At 32.9% G+C, this 18,324-nt stretch overlaps 2 protein-coding genes and 1 pseudogene across 2 annotated transcripts; 2 read left to right on the top strand and 1 right to left on the bottom strand.

The window, feature by feature from the left end:
* Window positions 1–2,134: 2,134 nt before the first annotated feature.
* On the top strand, window positions 2,135–2,957 carry LOC120132824. The gene is made up of 2 exons (XM_039149511.1): window positions 2,135–2,525; window positions 2,788–2,957. Exons 1-2 carry the CDS (start codon window positions 2,351–2,353, stop codon window positions 2,940–2,942), a joined length of 330 nt encoding a protein of 109 aa, XP_039005442.1. The 5' UTR covers window positions 2,135–2,350; the 3' UTR covers window positions 2,943–2,957.
* Window positions 2,958–3,013: 56 nt separating this feature from the next.
* LOC120132826 lies at window positions 3,014–17,715 on the top strand. Its single transcript, XM_039149512.1, has 8 exons — window positions 3,014–3,269; window positions 3,370–3,504; window positions 3,636–3,798; window positions 4,056–4,188; window positions 4,315–4,508; window positions 4,630–4,752; window positions 4,841–4,975; window positions 17,705–17,715. Exons 1-7 carry the CDS (start codon window positions 3,238–3,240, stop codon window positions 4,931–4,933), a joined length of 873 nt encoding a protein of 290 aa, XP_039005443.1. The 5' UTR covers window positions 3,014–3,237; the 3' UTR covers window positions 4,934–4,975; window positions 17,705–17,715.
* LOC120132822 lies at window positions 6,561–8,310 on the bottom strand (annotated as a pseudogene).
* Window positions 17,716–18,324: the final 609 nt, after the last annotated feature.

Below are 18,324 nucleotides of genomic sequence, written 5' to 3' on the forward strand. Positions count from 1 at the left end.
TTAGAACATACGAGTAATCGGATGATCATTTTATAATTTTTAATAATTAAATAACTTAACAAAAAAAACAACACTCTTTGGAGTATTTTTAATTTACTTTTAATATAATTTTATCAAAATATATTTTTATGATCCTGATACCTTATTTAGTAACCTTTGATTTGTCTAAGAAAGTAAGAATAATATGTATAGTTCGATCTCCTGAATAAGTTGATACTGTCAAACAATGGGCTTTCGGGTTCAATCCCGTTGCAATTATCTATTTTAGATAGAGGTGTAGGTTTTCTGTAGGATCTCTCATTAGGGATGGGCTTAGAGGGTGTTTGGAGTAGGACTGTATATCAATCGAGTTGAGTTCGAGTATTATTAAATTCGAGTTCGGCTCAAAAATTTTAAAATTGAGTTTTAATCAACTCAAAAATTCGTGCTTCTAATTCGAAATATAAAATTGAAGCTCGATTTGAAACCTCATGAGCTTAAATTTTAAGTTCCATCAAAGATTGGGGTTTGACTCGAATTCATATCCGAACCTCAAGTACATGAAAGACTTATATTGTATTTTTCTTTTAAAAAAATAACATATAGATATTGATATTATTAATAATTTAATTTTAAAAAATTCAAAATTTTAATATATTGTTTTTTTTCGAGTAGTTAGTGAGTTTTTCGAGTTAAACATCAAGTAGTTTGCTTCTGCTTGTTAAGAACTCGAGTTGAATTCAAACTCGAGTTGAGTCCATTTGATTCGACTATTACCGAGTTTTGAAAAAATAGAACTTAAATATCTTGCGATTTGTCCGTCTCATTTACAGTCTTAGTTAGGGGTACAATTGCACTCCTAAAAAAATTTAAGGCTTAATTATAAAATAAGTGTCCAAACTATATCGCTTTTCATGAATTGATACTTAAACTATTTTTTGAATGATCTTGATGCCTAACGTTACAAACGTTATCATTTTAGATCTTAGGCCGTAAACAACATTAATTTCCTCTATTAAGTGACACATATCACAATTTGGTAATTTTAATTTTTTTAAAATTTATTAAAATTATTATTATATTTATAAAAAAAACTAATTTCTCTTAAATTACAAAAATCCCTAAAATCCTCAAATCTTAACCTTAAACCCTACCATCGCCCTTTCCGACCATAACCACCGCTATCGATGTAGTCCATGTTATCCTCCAAGTCATACGTCGTCGTAGTTGTCGTTGATTGGATGTTGGAATCATGTGGGATTGTGATTTTCATCTTAGAGTTCTCAGGGTATAAAATGTCGATTCGCCTTCGATCGGTCACGATTTCATAGGGGTTTTAGTCCAAGGGGGTGTGAGGTCCGATGGAGCTTCGTCGACGGAAAAGGGTGGTGTCCTGCATGGATTTAGGGGTTGAAATGAAGGTTTTCAAAGTTTTAGGGTTATTTCGAAATTTATGTGCTTTTTAATATAATTTTAAATAAAATATTTAAAATTATCAGAACATGACACATGTCACTTAACGGGAGAAATTAGCGCCGTTGACGGTCCAACATCTAAAGTGGTAACATTTGTAACGTTAAACACCGAAATCATTCAAAAAATAATTTAGATACATATTCGTGAAAAACGCTCTAGTTTAGACACTTATTTAATAATTAAGCCAAAATTTAAACCTCAACCGAATAACAGATGATCCATGTTCGAGGTTCATCGGTCATCGCAAACAGTGGCCGAGGAAAATCCGAACAGTTAGATGGTTACCCTCTGATTTTCAACGACCACGATAATGAATCAACGTACAGAAACTTGATGGTTTGGTGACATGGTTAAGACCTTCAGGAATTTTTGTACCTACGTACTTATATTGTTTGTATCACGACAAAATTTTTAAAAGACAAAATCAGTTAAAATAATTTACACAAATCAATTATTTTAAATAAAAATAATTTAATTTCAAAATCAAAATAAATTCCTATTAGTTTGTCCATTATTTTAATGAAATTTGAGTTTAGATATTTCAAAACTAAAAGGAGAAAACCAAACTCCTTTGTATCACTACAACGCTATCCAACACGCATTTAGGTTGCCTAACTTCCACGTGTCTTATATGATCACCGTCCATCACTTAAAAGACTTTTCAAAGCTGAAGTCTTTGGCCGAGTTCGACGCTGTCACCGATGACTTGAAACAGCGTTCTTTTTTCTTAAAGAAAGTACACAAAATGTTATCAATTATACTACTATTTTGGAGTTTTTCACTCGGGACTAATGCTATTACGCAAACAGCCGGAAATTTTGAAGCCCCTTCATTTGGAATATAAAAAAGTTACGATCTTTGTGTTATTTTTGTGAATTTCAAAGGAATTTAAAAAATGGGTAGTTGTGTTTCCAAGGAAGGAACCTTTGGGGGATTGACAAAGAAGAAGAACAGGAAGATTTTGTGTAAAAGAAGGATCATTAGAAGGAGGGTTTCATCTCGTAAGCTCGAGAATGGGGAATTTGTTGCTGGTTCTAAGGATTTTTCTCGTGCTAGTTCCACTATCCAAGGTTTTCTTCACTCTTGATTACCCTTTCCATTTTATTGGTTTTTGGTTTTTGAGATTGTTGAATTTTGTTGCTTAGTTTTTGATTTCTTGGATGGATTGGTTAGGGGTAGGAACGAACTTTATTAGTACAATCTTGTTTGATTTAGTTTTTGATTGAAACATAAATGAATGAAGTTCTAGTCTTGAAACATAAATGAATATGTTATGTATATAGTACATGCTATAAATTTGATATTGATATATGGTTTGGTTGCTATTGACAGGAAATGCAGACATGGCTTGGCGTGATTGTTTGTCAGTGTTTGAATCTGAATTGGATGAAGAATTTTATAGCGTACATGATGGTATGTGTTCAGTTTTGATCAGTTTAATCTCCATTTCCCCTAATGAATTAGGTTGGTATGGATTTAAATTGTAATCTCATTTCGTGTTGTTTGCAGATAGTGACAGATCCGAAAATCCGTCTGTGTTGACTCTATCATCTCAATCGAAGGTAAATGATCATCCAACCGAGGGCAATCCTGTTTCTGTGGATGATATTTCTAGTGAAAGTATTCGTGCGGATGAAAAGCACGCGGCACATCATATCGAGCTTCTTTCGAATAATTGTTTGCCTTGTATTCCTTCATCTGCCCTTTCACTTGAGAGAAAAAGATCGTTTAACCCGGTAATCCTAGTTCAAAGAAGAAAGCACCTCTGAAACTATCCTTTAAATGGAGGGAGGGACATGTCACTCCGACATTAGGTGGGTTAACGCTACTGGCGTTTTCTTTATTATCCGTGAGCATCTTACTTATTTATCATATGCCATATGTTTATGCGTGCATGTTCTTGTTTTGTTTTAGTTTCTCCGAAATGCCTGTACAAAGACCAGTAGCCGGTACCTCAGTCCCATGCTGTCCGAAAGGTAAGAACATGCCTGATTGTTGGTTTCCTCTTGAGCCAAGTTCTTTCAAAGTCCGTGGCCGCAACTACTTTAGGTGAGAGCATATATTCTTCATCGGTTTTACTTGCTTACTTTTGTCTGTGTTGTTATACGTTCCTTTCCTTGTTATTTTTGCTGTTAACAGCTAACTAAATTCATTGATACTTCCATTTTCTCTTTTGACAGGGACAAAAAGAAGGAATTTGCTTCAAACTCTGCAGCCTTTATTCCCTTTGGAGTTGATCTCTTCTTATCTCCACGGAAAATTGATCACATTGCTCGTTTTGTGGAACTTCCGATTTTTAATTTATCCGAAGAAATTCCTGCTATTCTTGTTGTTAATATTCAGGTGCTTTCACTTTATTCATCTTTTCCTAGGACTATTTTCCAGACTAAGATTGATGCGAAACATTTCCTCCTAAGCTTTAGATAGAGCTATTATCGTTTAACTAAGTGATTATCATGTTGTTCGATCGTAAATTCCTTACGTTCTTTGCTTGAAACTGAAATACAAACTTATGTGTACTCGATGTCTTTATAGCTTCAAATTTCTTTGTCCGATCCTTTTGAATTTTCTATTTATTGCCATTTTCTTATGGACTGCAGATTCCTCTGTACCCTGTTACAATCTTTCAAAGTGAAAATGATGGAGAAGGGATGAATTTTGTGTTGTACTTTAAACTATCCGAAAGTTACTCGAAAGAGCTCCCGCTTCAGTTCCAAGAAAATATTATCGTAAGTTTAATGCATTTATTATTTTCTGCTTCTATATTAGACATCGAATTATTGTAAGGGACTTGCTTTGGACATTGCTTTGTTGTTACCTTATTTCATTAACATTTCTCCTTGATACTTGTACCAACAGAGGTTAATCATGACGAGGTCGAGCGAGTTAAAGGATTCCCGGTTGATACGATTGCACCCTTTAGAGAAAGATTAAAAATAATTGGCCGAGTGGCGAATTTGCCAGATCTTCATTTAAGCACAGCTGAGAAGAAGCTTATGAATGCTTATAATGAAAAGCCCGTTCTCTCGCGTCCTCAGCATGAGTTTTACTTGGTATTTTTTCGCCCTCCATTTTTCTTCTTTTGAACGAGATTGTTCCGTAATAAATACCATGGACTCTGATAGTTCTATACTTAATGATGCGAATGATTCCGATATGTTAAAACACTTTCAGGGCGAAAACTACTTCGAGGTCGATTTAGATTTGCACCGATTTAGCTACATTTCTAGAAAAGGTTTCGAGGCGTTTCGGGACAGATTTAAGCTGTGTACACTGGATTTTGGCTTGACGATCCAGGTAAATCTCTCGACTACCCAAGGTTGCTTTCTATGTTTTGAGATTTCACTCGGACATTTCCATTGATATAGTTCCGACGTCTGAACAGGGAAATAAAGCCGAAGACCTGCCGGAGAACATGCTGTGCTGCATACGGTTGAATCAAATCAACCAGAACAATTATGGTCAGCTGCAGTTATAGGCAAGATTTCTTCATTTTACAAAGGCGAATGCTTAGATATTGGTTTTGCCATCCAACCGGAAGTTGACGGAGAACATAAATAAAATTTTCATTTATTTATTTTACCATGAGTGAGGAATTAATCTTTGCAAGTTGTATCGTGCTTTTTTTTTTCACGATCAGTTCGTATCATTTTATTCTTCTGTATAGATATATTCAGATCGCCAAGGTGAACAGTATTGTATTTAGAGTCAAATTCATTTGATTTGAGTGTTAACTAAATTTTAATCGTGTCAAACTTAAATAACTCGCGATTTGTATTGTCTAATTTACTACCCAATTTGAAATCGAAAGAGTCGACGTGGATTCACTTTGTTACCGACCATTTCTCGCCCTTAATCACCGGGCAACTTCCATGCAAACTCTGGGAATCAGTCGTTGCATCGAGATGAAGATTGAAGAACGGCAAAGCATCGCCTTTTCTGGGTTTCGCTGCAACAACAAACACAGTCTGAGAATATATAGTAAGCTTTTCATAGAGTCTAATAAAGGGCATGGTAATACCTGCATATCCATCTTTGGCACAATCTGGCCAGCTTTCGTCCTTGAGCCGAGTAAATTTTCCCTACAGAAGACAAATTGAAGACCGATGAACAAAACGAACATGAAGAGGAAATTCGCAGTCAAATTGTTACCTCATAATTGGGAAACACAGTTTCCCCTCAGCTCTCGACATCGGATAAATACATCAGTACGGTGGCGATACGGTGACCGCCGCGCTTTTGGTTGGCCTTGTCGAGATAAGAAAAGAAAATGCCTTTCCACATAGATGTCGAAATTGCAGAAAAACAAGAAGCAAAAAACAAGAAGCAGGAACATACAAGGATGGATTAATCTCTTGAAAATATAAAATTATCCTATGATTTATATATCTTTTTATATCTTATGTTGATAATTTGATTTTATCTTAAGATTTTATAAATTTATTCTTAATCTAAAACCTTGTCTACGTATCTAGGAACACACCTTCCGGAACGAAGGTCCATGCAGCAATCCTACCTTCAATATCAGCAAAAAACACCACGAAAGGATTTAACTTTAAACAATAAGAATATACAATTAGGATCAACATTGATGAAATCGAATCAAAAAATTCAAGTTAATTTAATTGATAATATCTATTTTATAATTTAAATTTTATTTGAAAATTTTTAATTAAACGAATTTATGAAATTCGAGTTGAATTACTTGAAATTCTATTTAAATTTAGTATAAATATTTATAATGTTATAATACTGAATTATTCCAATTTAAACTACTTTCTATAATTATATATATATATGTTTTAATATGTGATATACATATTTGATATACCATGCAGAATTAAGAGATTCAACTCGAACTTAAAGATCAATTTACTAATTCCTAAAAACTATGATTTATTCAAGACTTATTTTATAATTCAAACTTTGTTTAAATTTTTTGTTAAGTAAACTTCATAAAATTACGAGCTAAGTTGAGTTATTTAACTTTAAATCGAGTTAAAAAATTTTGATAAGTCAAGTTGAATTTTACTCCCCCATATTACAAAGTTTTTCAAACATGATCCATAAACACAAACACATGTAAACAGAGCTGAATCAACATATGATAGCGTGAAGTAGAAAAATAGTTTTCTAGCACCCCATAACTTTATTTGGTTTCTGGCCCACGGTGCCATCATTTCCAGCCAAAGCTCTATACTTATCTTTCCTAGTAAAATCTGTATATTCATATCATAAGCTTGCAGCGATCATTCTTTGTATGTAATTGGCAACTTCATGGCTTGATTTCCCACCGCTGCATGTTAAATCATGTGGCAACTTGTTTAAGAATGTTATTTCATAAGCCTGGCTAGGATTCATGAAGAAGTAAAACGGGTCCATCCTTTTCCACCCTCTAGCCGTCGTTCCGTGGAACATGCTCATCTTATTCGACATCGCTACAGGAACAAGTTCGTCGGTTAACTCCACAAAAAAAGCCGAAAATCTCAGTAAAATTGGTTCTCTACATGTTGTTCCTTCGGGGCAGATGACTAGGTCGCCTTCGTGTAAAATCTTTTTCATCATGGAAGCATCCGCGGCATGATCGCGACTAAGACGGGCTGTCTTGATAGGGGAGATGATTTCAGATAATCGCGACACGGAGTATGTCACGGCGGCTACCGGACGGCCTAAAGCCGTGGAGAGGAGGATAGGGACCTATGAGAGCATATGAAAAGGACTCCAGTTTGACCTATTGATTTTTTAGCCGGTGCGGGTGGTGCCCTTTATGTAAACTCGTACACGAGTGCCCAAAAGGCATAATACACTAAAGTCTAAAGGCATCGGGAGGAGGGAGCCGGCAGCGATGCGGAGGCAGGCGAGGAGGAAGCCGACAGGGATCCAAAAGATGATGAGAAGTGCCATGAATGGCGTTGGTTTTTGAACAAGCCGGCCATCATGGAAAACTATTGGTTTCGGTAGTTTTATCGAGGCTCACCGGTTTAACTTCAGGTTTTGCTGGAACCACATAACTTTCCTGCAAACCAAAATAGAAAGCGTTTTAAACATAATATTAAATTACGGTAACATAGCATTTACAAATACGACACAAGATTAACATAACATTTTAACTGTTTCATGTGTCACCTTAATAGTTATTAGACATATACGAATTCGATTTTTGTTATCTATAATTTACTATTCTGTAAAGAGTGTACTTGAAAAGAGTTGCACCTTGCACAATCTCATGAAAGGATAATCAGACTTTGGATCACCAAGAGCAATATTGGGCATAGGCTCATCATTAAAGGCATTCACAGGTGCATCGTCCTTGTTCTCTCCCACAAGAATCCCTGGATTCTTCACCAAACCAGTTGCTCTACCTTTAAACACATCGATTTCGGTTCCGATCACCGTATCGGCTCCCAAAAAATCCTTCAAAAACGGCTCCACCATAACCCTAGGGTTCGCCGTGAGCACGCATCTCTTCCCACACGAAGAGAACACCCTCCAAGCCTCCGGATGCAAATCACTGGAGTAAAACTTTGGCAAAACAGCTCGAGCCACGGTTTCGATATCGGAAACTTTCAATCCGACGAAGCTCGTGAAGATTAAAACCCGAATACCGGCCGGTTCGGAGATGAAATAGTAAAGAATCCCGGCTATAGGGGAAGCTAAAAGCAAGAAGAGAAGTCTGAATACGCCGCCAACTTCAAAGGCGACAAATGCAAAGTAAAGGAAAGAGCTTCGTCCTCTTAACAGGGTTCCGTCCATGTCGGCCACCACCGTGTTTTTTTAACGTCGGATTGATGCACATCGGGCAATGCTTGGAAACAATAAATTACTCTTTCCCTTTGGTTTCGCCATTGTTAGGCTTTTAGAACAACTTTTCTCCTCCAAACATTTTCGGAATCTTAAATGAAAACTCAAAAATAGCCTCTATAGAAACAAAGTATATTTTATTAATTTAACATCGTATAAAAATGATTAAACTCATTTCGAACATTAATTTCATTGTTTTGTTAAGAAAACACTTTAAATAAAAGAATAAAAAATCAAATTTAGGTATGAATTATGATATGGAGCTTGATTTTGAATAATAAATTAAAAAAATAAAGAATAATGTATTATATTATCATTAGATTGAGATTGGAGAAGACTCAAAGTTAAAGAATATTTGGTAAATTGAGAAATGCGATTTGTAAAAAGAAAAAGACAAATATGATTAAATATAATTCAAAATTAAATAAATTAACGAGAGAGATGGAGAAAGGATGAGAAATTGAGATTTTTTATGAAATTGAAAAACTTAGAGGCCTTAATTATAAAGATTGAAATTGAGATTGAAAAAAAAATAAAGGTCTCAATTATAAAAGTATAATCTAGATTGGAAAAACTTAGGGACGCTAATTATAAAGTTAAAAAAATAGGAACTTCAATTATAAAGATAGAAATTGAGATTGAAAAAACTTAGGGGCCTCAATTATAAAGGTAGAAAAATGTAGAAATTGATATTGAAAAAACTTAAGTGCTTCAATTATAAGTTAAAAGGTGAGATTAAAAATTAGGGGCCTCAATTTTAAAAGTAAATAAAGGGATTGAAAAAATTATAGACCTCAATTATAAAGATAAAAAGTGAGATTGAATAAAATTAGGACCTCAATTACAAAGATAAAAAGTAAGATCTAAAAAATTAAGAACCTAATTATGAAGATGAAAAATGGAGATCCTGAGCAATCGCTTAGGTATTAAACGCGTTAAGTTTTTAACGGTGAGATAGTAAAATAAAACAAAAACTAAACATTAGATATGATTTTTAAAAAAATAAAAATTTATGTACTAAAATAAACTAAAACTGATAGTTTATATACTAAATGAGTAGTTTACCCAATTTAAGTTGTAAGTCGTAGTCATATTTGTAGAAGAACAATAATCAATACATAAGACAAAGCCTCAATTTTCAACAACATATTTGATTATTTCCCATTCCGTCTCATCACCGAAATTTCATGCCAAAAAAGTGAATTAAATTGAAAATGACACGTGGTTTTCAACTATTGGCCTAAACGGATTTAGGAAATTGCTAGGTTATCACTTAATAACCATCTTGGGTTGATTAAATTCATCGAATAAATCTTATCTTTATGTCGGAGATCATGAAGTTTGAAATTAAAATTCGCAATTCATGGGAAACTACCCAATTGACTTCTAGGTCAATTCGACATTTAATTTTTTTTATTTATTAAGTTATGGTTAATTATAAAGTAGTATATGTTTTAAAAAAATTTAATTATTTGACAATGAACGCTCAATCATCCTGCTACAGTCGTTGGTGCTCGAATACATTACCTCTAGGAACAATAACGATTCATTTAACCACTGAGGTAAGATGGTTCCTGCTACATTTAAATTTATTTTATATTTAGTATAATAGAATAAATAAATATAATCTTTTGATCAATGAAAATTGGCATTATTATTATATTATTAATATAATACTTCGCGATGTTAAATTAATAATCTATAATATTAATATAATAGTTCACAATAGAGGATGACTTGATGAAAAGATTTAATTATTTTTTTATGAAGTGTGAAGATTTAGTGTAGGCACACATTCTCGCCCGAATAAATATTTCTTATTTTATTTTATTCTATTGTTATGTTATTATATTATAATAATATATAATATATATTATTTAGTTTTGAAAATAAGTTATATCATATATTATATAGTTTTGAAAAATAGTTTTGGAAATAGAATATAGTCTATATTATATAGTTTTGAAATAGTATATATAATATATAGTTAAAAAAATACTATATATTATATATAGTTTTAAAAATAACATAAAAATTGGAAATTGGAAATAGTATAAGTTATATAGTATCATTTTTTACTTTTATTTTTATTTTTTATTTAATTTAACTTATTTTAATTTCAGGATTCATTTCAGTTCAAAATCGAGGTTCAAGTCATGGTAAGATTAAATTTAGGTCCACAAATAAACGATCCAGCAACATGATTCAAGGTAGAAGCCCAAGTACAAATCCGTGTGAAGAGTCTAGATGGGAGCTGGGGTTTCATCCTTAGTTTCGGCGATGCACGCTCTCAACCAGAGAATCAAGAAAGAAACATAGAGATCAGATTGCACATGCCTAGGGTTAGTGAAACCCTAAGGAAATCATATCAGCGCTGTCTCACCAGACCCATTGGATCTTAATCAATCCAACGGTCCAATTAGTATAATTAATCAGATAAATAATTAGATCCTTAAATTTTAGATATAATCCCTTAACTTTAGACTTCACACTTTTAATCCCTAAACTTTAATTAGATTTTTCAATTGACATAATTGATTAGATTATTAACTAGAGCATTCCCTTTAGGGTTAATTTTCACTTTAGTCCTTTAACTTAGGAATAATTCTCTAATTGGTTAAAAATTGTAGGATTAATATTAGAGACGTCATTATTAGTTTAATCCTCTAAGTTTTTTAAATTTCATAATTTGACACTTTAGGTTAAGAGAGCCTTTAATGAACTCACCTAGTATAATTAGGCCTTAACCTGTTAATTTATTTCATTAGCTTTTAAAAATTCAAGGCAATGTTTATTTATTAGGGAGTAAATAGTATATCTCCTACAATCATGCTCAAGGGTGACTACTGGTGATTCTCGAAGTAGGTCAACATCTTTTTTTTAAAGCCGCGTCATATTTTTTTTAAAATAATCTTGAGGCAATGTCCGGTTATTGGGCACAATAGTTGATCTTTTACATTCATGCTAGGAGGTGAATATTATTGACCCTAATAAACGAGCACTCTTTTCAACTTTGCATCCATAACGATTTATAAATTAAATAAAGTTTCAAACTCAAAATTTCCAAATTCTTAAATATAGGGTAATCAATTAGGTACCAATTTCTGGGTGTTGTGGGTGTGCTAACCCTTCCTCACGCGTAACCAACTCTCGAACCTATTTTCTGGATTTTCGTAGACCCCAAACTCAGTATTTTGATAAAATAAAATATTTTATTAAGTTAATCGATTTTTATGGTGTTCCAATCGTACCTTAAAAAAATGATTGGTGACAACTTCCAACATTTCATAAATCATTTCAAAATCACTTCAAAAACCTCATCGTTGCAACTAGTTCGTCTTTCCCCCGAACGACCGGTTACTACATTTAGTTATTTTTACAAATTTCAATTATTTCATTTTCAAATTAAAAAAATATTTAAATTTAAAATATAAAATAATTAAAATGTTAAAAATTAAATATAAAAACTAAAGTAAATATTTTATTAAAATTTACTTATTATGTTTCTTAACTCTGTTTAAATACAAATTTTTTAAATCTCAATTAATTTAGTAGGAATATTTTATATAAGTGTTAATGATATGAACATATGATAATGAAAGCATGTTTAATATGCGTACATGTATGAGATAAAAATGTATAAGCATGTTTATATAAGTGTTAGTGATGGTTCTAATATATATATAATTAAAAAAAAAACATGTTTGATTTGCTGATTTGACTATATGAATATGCTTAATTTATATTTGTTGTTATATATTACATGTATATATTTTGGACTCCCTTAGTTCCATTAAATCTGTCTATTACTGATTTTTAAAATGTCAAAAATTTAAAACTTTAACCATGATTATTTTAAATAATTAAATTTTATAAAATAAAAACTACTTGATTTAAAATTTTTAAAATAATTTTTTCATATTTTTATTAATAATAAATTTTAAATAATTACGAATCAAAGTTTAAAAAACTTTGACCCAAAAAAATCAATAATGAACATATTTAATACAACTAGAATATGAATTATATACTAAAATGATTATATATATATATATGTATATATATATTTGACATACTTATATGCACAAATGAATGACAAAATTAAATTAGCTGACCCTATTCCTATATGTAATTGGGTAAGGGGGAGGTAGGATAGTAGGCTACCCCCAACGCTTGAGAGCAACTTCCGTGGGAGACCTCCAACAGTCAAAACTATGAATTGCCCACCGTGAGACTCGATTCCAAGACCACAAGATTAAGAGCCTTGCTCTCTACCAACTGAATTGGACGGACAATTCGAATGACAAAATTAAATCATAAATATAAAAAACATAAAGTGATTTAGCTATTAGAATGATTGGATATACTTGCCTTGCTATACACCTAAATAGTACATTGCCTTGCCTTGCTCGTATTCGTACTATCATTTCAACCAACGAGTTATCATTTCAGTAGAATAAAAGTAGAATGACAACGAGATTAATAAATATCTTAAGTGTGGATGGATGAGGAGGCTTTCAACATTTGTTGAACGCATGTGAAAGTCTTTCCAGACTTTTCTCCCTTGCTTCCCTTTGCGCACCAAAACCAACCACCTCGCCCACGAAACTTCCATGCATTGTTATATGCCAATTATTCTGCGATCCTCTCTCTCTCTCTCTCTCTATATATATATATATATGTATATGTGTGCAATGCATGAAGATGCAAACTCAAACACAGAAAATACATTCTGAATACATAAATATTCTGAGAGAGCAAAGCAAGAAGTGCAAAAATGGAGGTTGCGGGAGTCTTGTCGCAGGAGCGATGGCACTGCTTTATATATCTCGGCGCAGTGCCGTCGCCTTGTGACAAGATACCTGCAGCTTCTTTAACATTTGTTCCTCCTTTCCCCAGTTTTCATGGCCGACAATTGTCACCGATATTCATCATCCCTGTAAGTGTTTCCCCCCTTCTCTCTGAAAGTAATATCAACTCCATGGATTAATCAACCTGCATTCACCTCAATCATATCTCTTAGCAAAACCTCCTATGATTCTTAGATAACTTCACCCTTCAAAATATTTAATCTAAAACCCAAACATTTTGAATAAATTTAATCTAAAATGACAACAATCCCTTAAGATGGAAAAATATATAGAATAGTCAATTTGCATTAAGACCGTTCCCCCTCCACTCATTTTTGTTTTCCATCACGAGACGCACGACAGATATCTGTAACTACAAATGGGACATATGCAATTATTGTTCTTTTTCATCTGACATTTGTTTCTGGTTTTTGCCCTTGTCTCTACTTACTCGACCCATTTCATAAGGAGATTCTGTGTTTTCAATTATTTCGAATCCCTTAACCTTATCCTCTCTCAGCTAATAATTCTTTGGTATCTTTTGGACTAAATCAACTGTTTATGTTTTGGATTTAAATTTTTGTTACTATAAATATTATATAATATAGTAAATTTTATCGTTACACTTCATAGCTATCGTTAAATTATTACTCAATTAACATGTCTTTAATTTTATTAGTTTCAACCCATCCACTGGTTCCAGCGATAAAAAAATATTATTTTTAAAGATTTTAAATTTAAGTAGTTAAAAAAGATTTTGAACAGATAATTTTCTAATCATTTTAAGACTACCCAAAAAAATTATTAGTTTAAGATTTTAATTCCTTTTACCGAGGAGAATATGTCTAGATGTAAAGTAGTATGTGCTTAGAATTTTTTTTAATTTATTGGTAGTTGTTCGAACTTAAGACCTCTAACGAGAACAATACCTCTAACGAGCCAATAGAAAATTCATATTTATGTAGCCAAAACCCTAATGCACCGTAAACAAGCAATAAAAGGGAACATAAATGACGAATTGGATCCAAAGCTGCAAACCAATGCGATTTCAAGAAAGCATCGAAGAAAGTTGAGGTTGCAGTCCCAAAAGAACAAAGGCTGATTGCTCCTATGAATTAATGCTTGTGTATGATCCAGTAGCAAGGATAGATCGAGGGGTGAGTAGAGCAACCGTTTCCTTGAAAATTTAAATTTATCATATATTTTATATTTTCTTATGTATTTTTATTAAAATTATATATATTTTTATCTTATAACATAAAATCTTACTTATGTTCTTATCTGATAATATTCCCCTTTGGGGTCGAATCGGAATGTTTAAACGTGTCCTCTTTGATGCCAGAAAAGAAACATTCAAAAACAGCTGTTAATGCTGACTAGTCAAGGACATGCCTTTCCTTAGATTGTGTTATATTTACCCTACAACTCTTCTGGGTTCACCTCTACCCCACGTAACCACTATCTTAATCAATTTACACTATTTATTTTGTCAATGACATTTATTTATTTAGTACATATATACACACACAAAGCATATATATGTATGAATGTATGGAGTTGGACAAAGAGCTGACATAGGAGGAAAGAAAATGGTGCTTGGAGACAATGGTAGTGGAGCATATAACACTAGCAAACGGTGATGACATGGACAAAAAGGGTAAACTATATAAGATATCATTGAATTTTAAATAATGTATCGTTTCTATTATTGAACTTTTAATTTCTCTAATTATAACATTAATCTTTGATTTTGAATTCAGTTATACCATTAGGCGATTAAAATCTAATCGCTGTGATGACATTGACAAAACAATATCATTTTAGTGTGGTTATTGATGCCTAAAACGACATCATTTTAGACACTAAACTTTATGTGTATCGATTTTACCACTAATTTTTTAAATAGTTCACTTTTGAGCACTGTACTTTTTCGACAACCGTCGACAATCAATCACTGCTTGTCAAGAATCTCATTCGCAACAAGATTGATGCCAAATATTTGTATTTCATTCTTCTTTCTTTTCCTAGGATTGATTTTTCTCAATACCCACTCAAAATCAATAAATTAAATAAAAAAACATACAATTTTTAGGGATTTGTGAGTTTTCTTATATCTGAGAGTTTTGGGGTGTTTGTTGGAAAACTCGAACAATGAGAAGTATTATTTCGAGAAAACAAACAACATACATCAAATCTAGCCTCATCAAACGACCATCAGAGGAGATTGAGGTATTTGCACGTCGAACATTTAATGTATTTTCATCAATTTTGAGTGGGTTTCATGAAAAATTAATCTTGGGAGAAAAAAGATGAGTGAAATGCAAATGTTTTGATACCGGTCTTGCTACAAAAAACGACCAATAATAGGCAACAATTGGTTATCAACGGTGATAGAAAAAAGTTTGTCATAAATTAAACCTTTTTAAAGTTTATTGGTAATATAGGCACATATCTAAAGTATATTGCCTAAGACGGTATCGTTTACGCATCAATATATCATCACCAAAATAATGTTGTTTTATCCATGTCATCACAATGATAGAAAGATATGTTCATATCATCGTGGCGCTAAAATATAACGACTCAATGATATATTTGAAACCAAAACTAAAATTTAGTGTTATAATTGAAAAATTAATAGTATAGTGGTATAAACAATATATCATCTAAAATACAGAGGTATCTACTATAATTTACCCAAATAAAAATTAGAGCGAGTCAAAATTTTTATACAAGGTGCTATTGAATCACTACATGGCATGATTGTTTTTTTCTTCTTCCGGGGATTGATATCCACATGGGCCCTATTCAATGAAACCTAGGGGTGGCTATAAAAGTTCTTATATAAAGGTTCCTGAATACCTTCTTGAATGCACCTGAATAAAAAGGGGACCTAAGGTATCAATGTTAATGGTCTGATATATCTGTTAGTAACCGATCACTTTCATATGAATCTCGTTCTTGGAATCCGATCAAATTGCATAAGTTTCATGTTTTCCATTCTTGATAACTACTGAGTGTCTCTGAAAAATACTTGGATCCTCTAGTGTGTTCCCCATGTATTACATGACTATCTTATATGTTTTGAAATATGTTTCACCAAAATTATTAATTTACTGGCTTATGAACCATGGCTACATGGTATGTGTTCTCTAATTACATGACTATCTTATATGTTTTGAAATATGTTTCACCAAAATTATTAATTTACTGGCTTATGAACCATGGCTACATGGTATGTGTTCTCTAATTACGGTTTCACTGAAAAATATGATTGTTCATGATTTATGGAATCATGGAATTTACTGATTTATGAACTATGGTTTTCTGTTTTCACTTGTTACTACTTCAACTGTTTTATTAGGACATTATCTGGGTAGGCTGAATGTTCAACTCTGATTAAGCTGGTAAATCCTTATGGACCTAAGGTGACCCTTGGGTAGGCTCTGAGGCTCCGATAAACTCTGATTACATATGGTGTACGGGTGGAGGGCAGTTATATCTTTTATTTCATTGTCACGTTTACGAGATTTTACTGGATTATGATCCATATATTATGGTTTACGGTTAAAACTGATTTCTACTGGATTTTATATGGGTAGAATTCTGAGTATGAAAGTTCATCCCTGATCCAGTTGGCAAATCCTTACGGACCTAAGGCGACCCTTGGGTAGGCTCTAAGGCCCCGAGATCTTTCTTGGGTAGGCCTTACGGCCCCGAGATCCTTCTTGGGTAGGCTCCGTGGCCCCGAGTAACTTGTTTGGGTAGTCTCTCCGGTCCCAAATCATTCCCTTAGGGTGACTCCCTTTGCTATCTGCTTAGGGTAAGCCCTTATAATACAGTTCTGGAAAACTGCATAACAGTGTTCGGTTGGGGGTTCTACTATGGTTTTGAAAACATGTTTCAAAAGGTTATTGTTTTAAGAAGATTTATATCTTTTCATTGGTTTTGGATGGAACACACTAGACATCATATTTCAATCTCTTAAAAACATGGTTCTCTGGATGTTTCCTATAAACTAAGATCTTCATGACTTTTACTCGATGAACTACCAGTGGAACCCCAGCTCATCCCAAAAACATATATATGTCTGAGTCAACAAATTTTTTTATTGCTTTTCATTTATCTGCATGTCCTGTAGCATCAATTGATAGTTTTGTATTACTGAGTTTCCCAAAACTCACTCTTTGACTCACTATTTCAGATTAAAATAATTAAACTAATACAACTGTCGACTTCAATAAAGGAGTTTCTCCGGCGTTGCTTGCAAAGTACGATGCATGTGATTAGGAACATGTAGGTTGTATTTTATTTTTTATACACGAGTCTGAAATATGTTTTATTTCATAATATTGTTAATTTTTTTTTTTGTATTTATAAATTGTTTTATGATTTTAAGCGTTTTAACAAAAAGTTTAATTTTTCTGATATTTTTACGTTGGTTCGTTCCAGTGATCCTAATGTGATATCCCAGATGAAGTCACCAGCATTGTCCCGTGGGTGTTACAGAAGTTGCACGTGTTGAACTGTCAAATCAGTTAAGTAAATTCTGTTTCCCTACTTCTCAAACGAATCGGCATCATCAAAGGAAGTGCCAGCAAAGTTTAAGGTGACTGTTGTAGTGAAAGAAGGCTTTTTTTGGTTGTGGTGTTCTTATTTGAAGAAATATGCTTAGGCTCAGTTTTTGCGATTATTTATTAATACTTCTGCAGATGTGCACTTTCAAGCAAAAAGATTGGGTCTATCTAAGGGCAGTTTGTTTGTCTCTTAATAAAATCATTCAACATTGAATGTTGAATGATTCAGCATTGTTTTGTACCTCTGAATGATTCAGTGTTGACTGATTTAACAAAACAGTGTTGAATGATTCAACACAGAAGTACATTCTAAATCATTCAGAGTCAGTTATCAAATAGCATGTCATATTCAGAGCCTCTGAATCATTTAACATTTGAATCATTCAATGTTTAATCATTCTGAAATAAACAAACCGTCCTTAAGTTTCCGGTAGAACTGATTCAAGCTTGGTTTTGGACTGGGTGATGGGTCCTCTGCTACGTCAGTGAAAGTGGGACTCTGGGTATCCATTTTAGCCTCATGTATCAAAACAGAAATGGTTTATCTTCTCAGTTTGCGTTCGGAGGTTTGCAAAGGTGGGAGTTTCTTAAAGCTTTGTGGTTGGGACTAGATTTTTTTGTGCAGGCTTTTTTCCTGGTGA

This window comes from Hibiscus syriacus, unplaced genomic scaffold (assembly GCF_006381635.1).
Source record: "Hibiscus syriacus cultivar Baekdansim isolate YM2019G1 unplaced genomic scaffold, ASM638163v2 tig00110570_pilon, whole genome shotgun sequence".
NCBI lineage: Eukaryota > Viridiplantae > Streptophyta > Magnoliopsida > Malvales > Malvaceae > Hibiscus > Hibiscus syriacus.

What these genes read in the sequence shown, in the direction of transcription:
- LOC120132826 (XM_039149512.1), top strand. Translation starts at nt 3,238, where the DNA reads ATGGAGGGAGGGACATGTCACTCCGACATTAG. An exon ending in CGTGGCCGCAACTACTTTAG is followed by an intron (nt 3,505 to 3,635) that starts GTGAGAGCATAT and finishes CTCTTTTGACAG; the next exon opens with GGACAAAAAGAAGGAATTTG. An exon ending in CTCAGCATGAGTTTTACTTG is followed by an intron (nt 4,509 to 4,629) that starts GTATTTTTTCGC and finishes AAACACTTTCAG; the next exon opens with GGCGAAAACTACTTCGAGGT.
- LOC120132824 (XM_039149511.1), top strand. Translation starts at nt 2,351, where the DNA reads ATGGGTAGTTGTGTTTCCAAGGAAGGAACCTTTGGGGGATTGACAAAG. An exon ending in TGCTAGTTCCACTATCCAAG is followed by an intron (nt 2,526 to 2,787) that starts GTTTTCTTCACT and finishes TGCTATTGACAG; the next exon opens with GAAATGCAGACATGGCTTGG.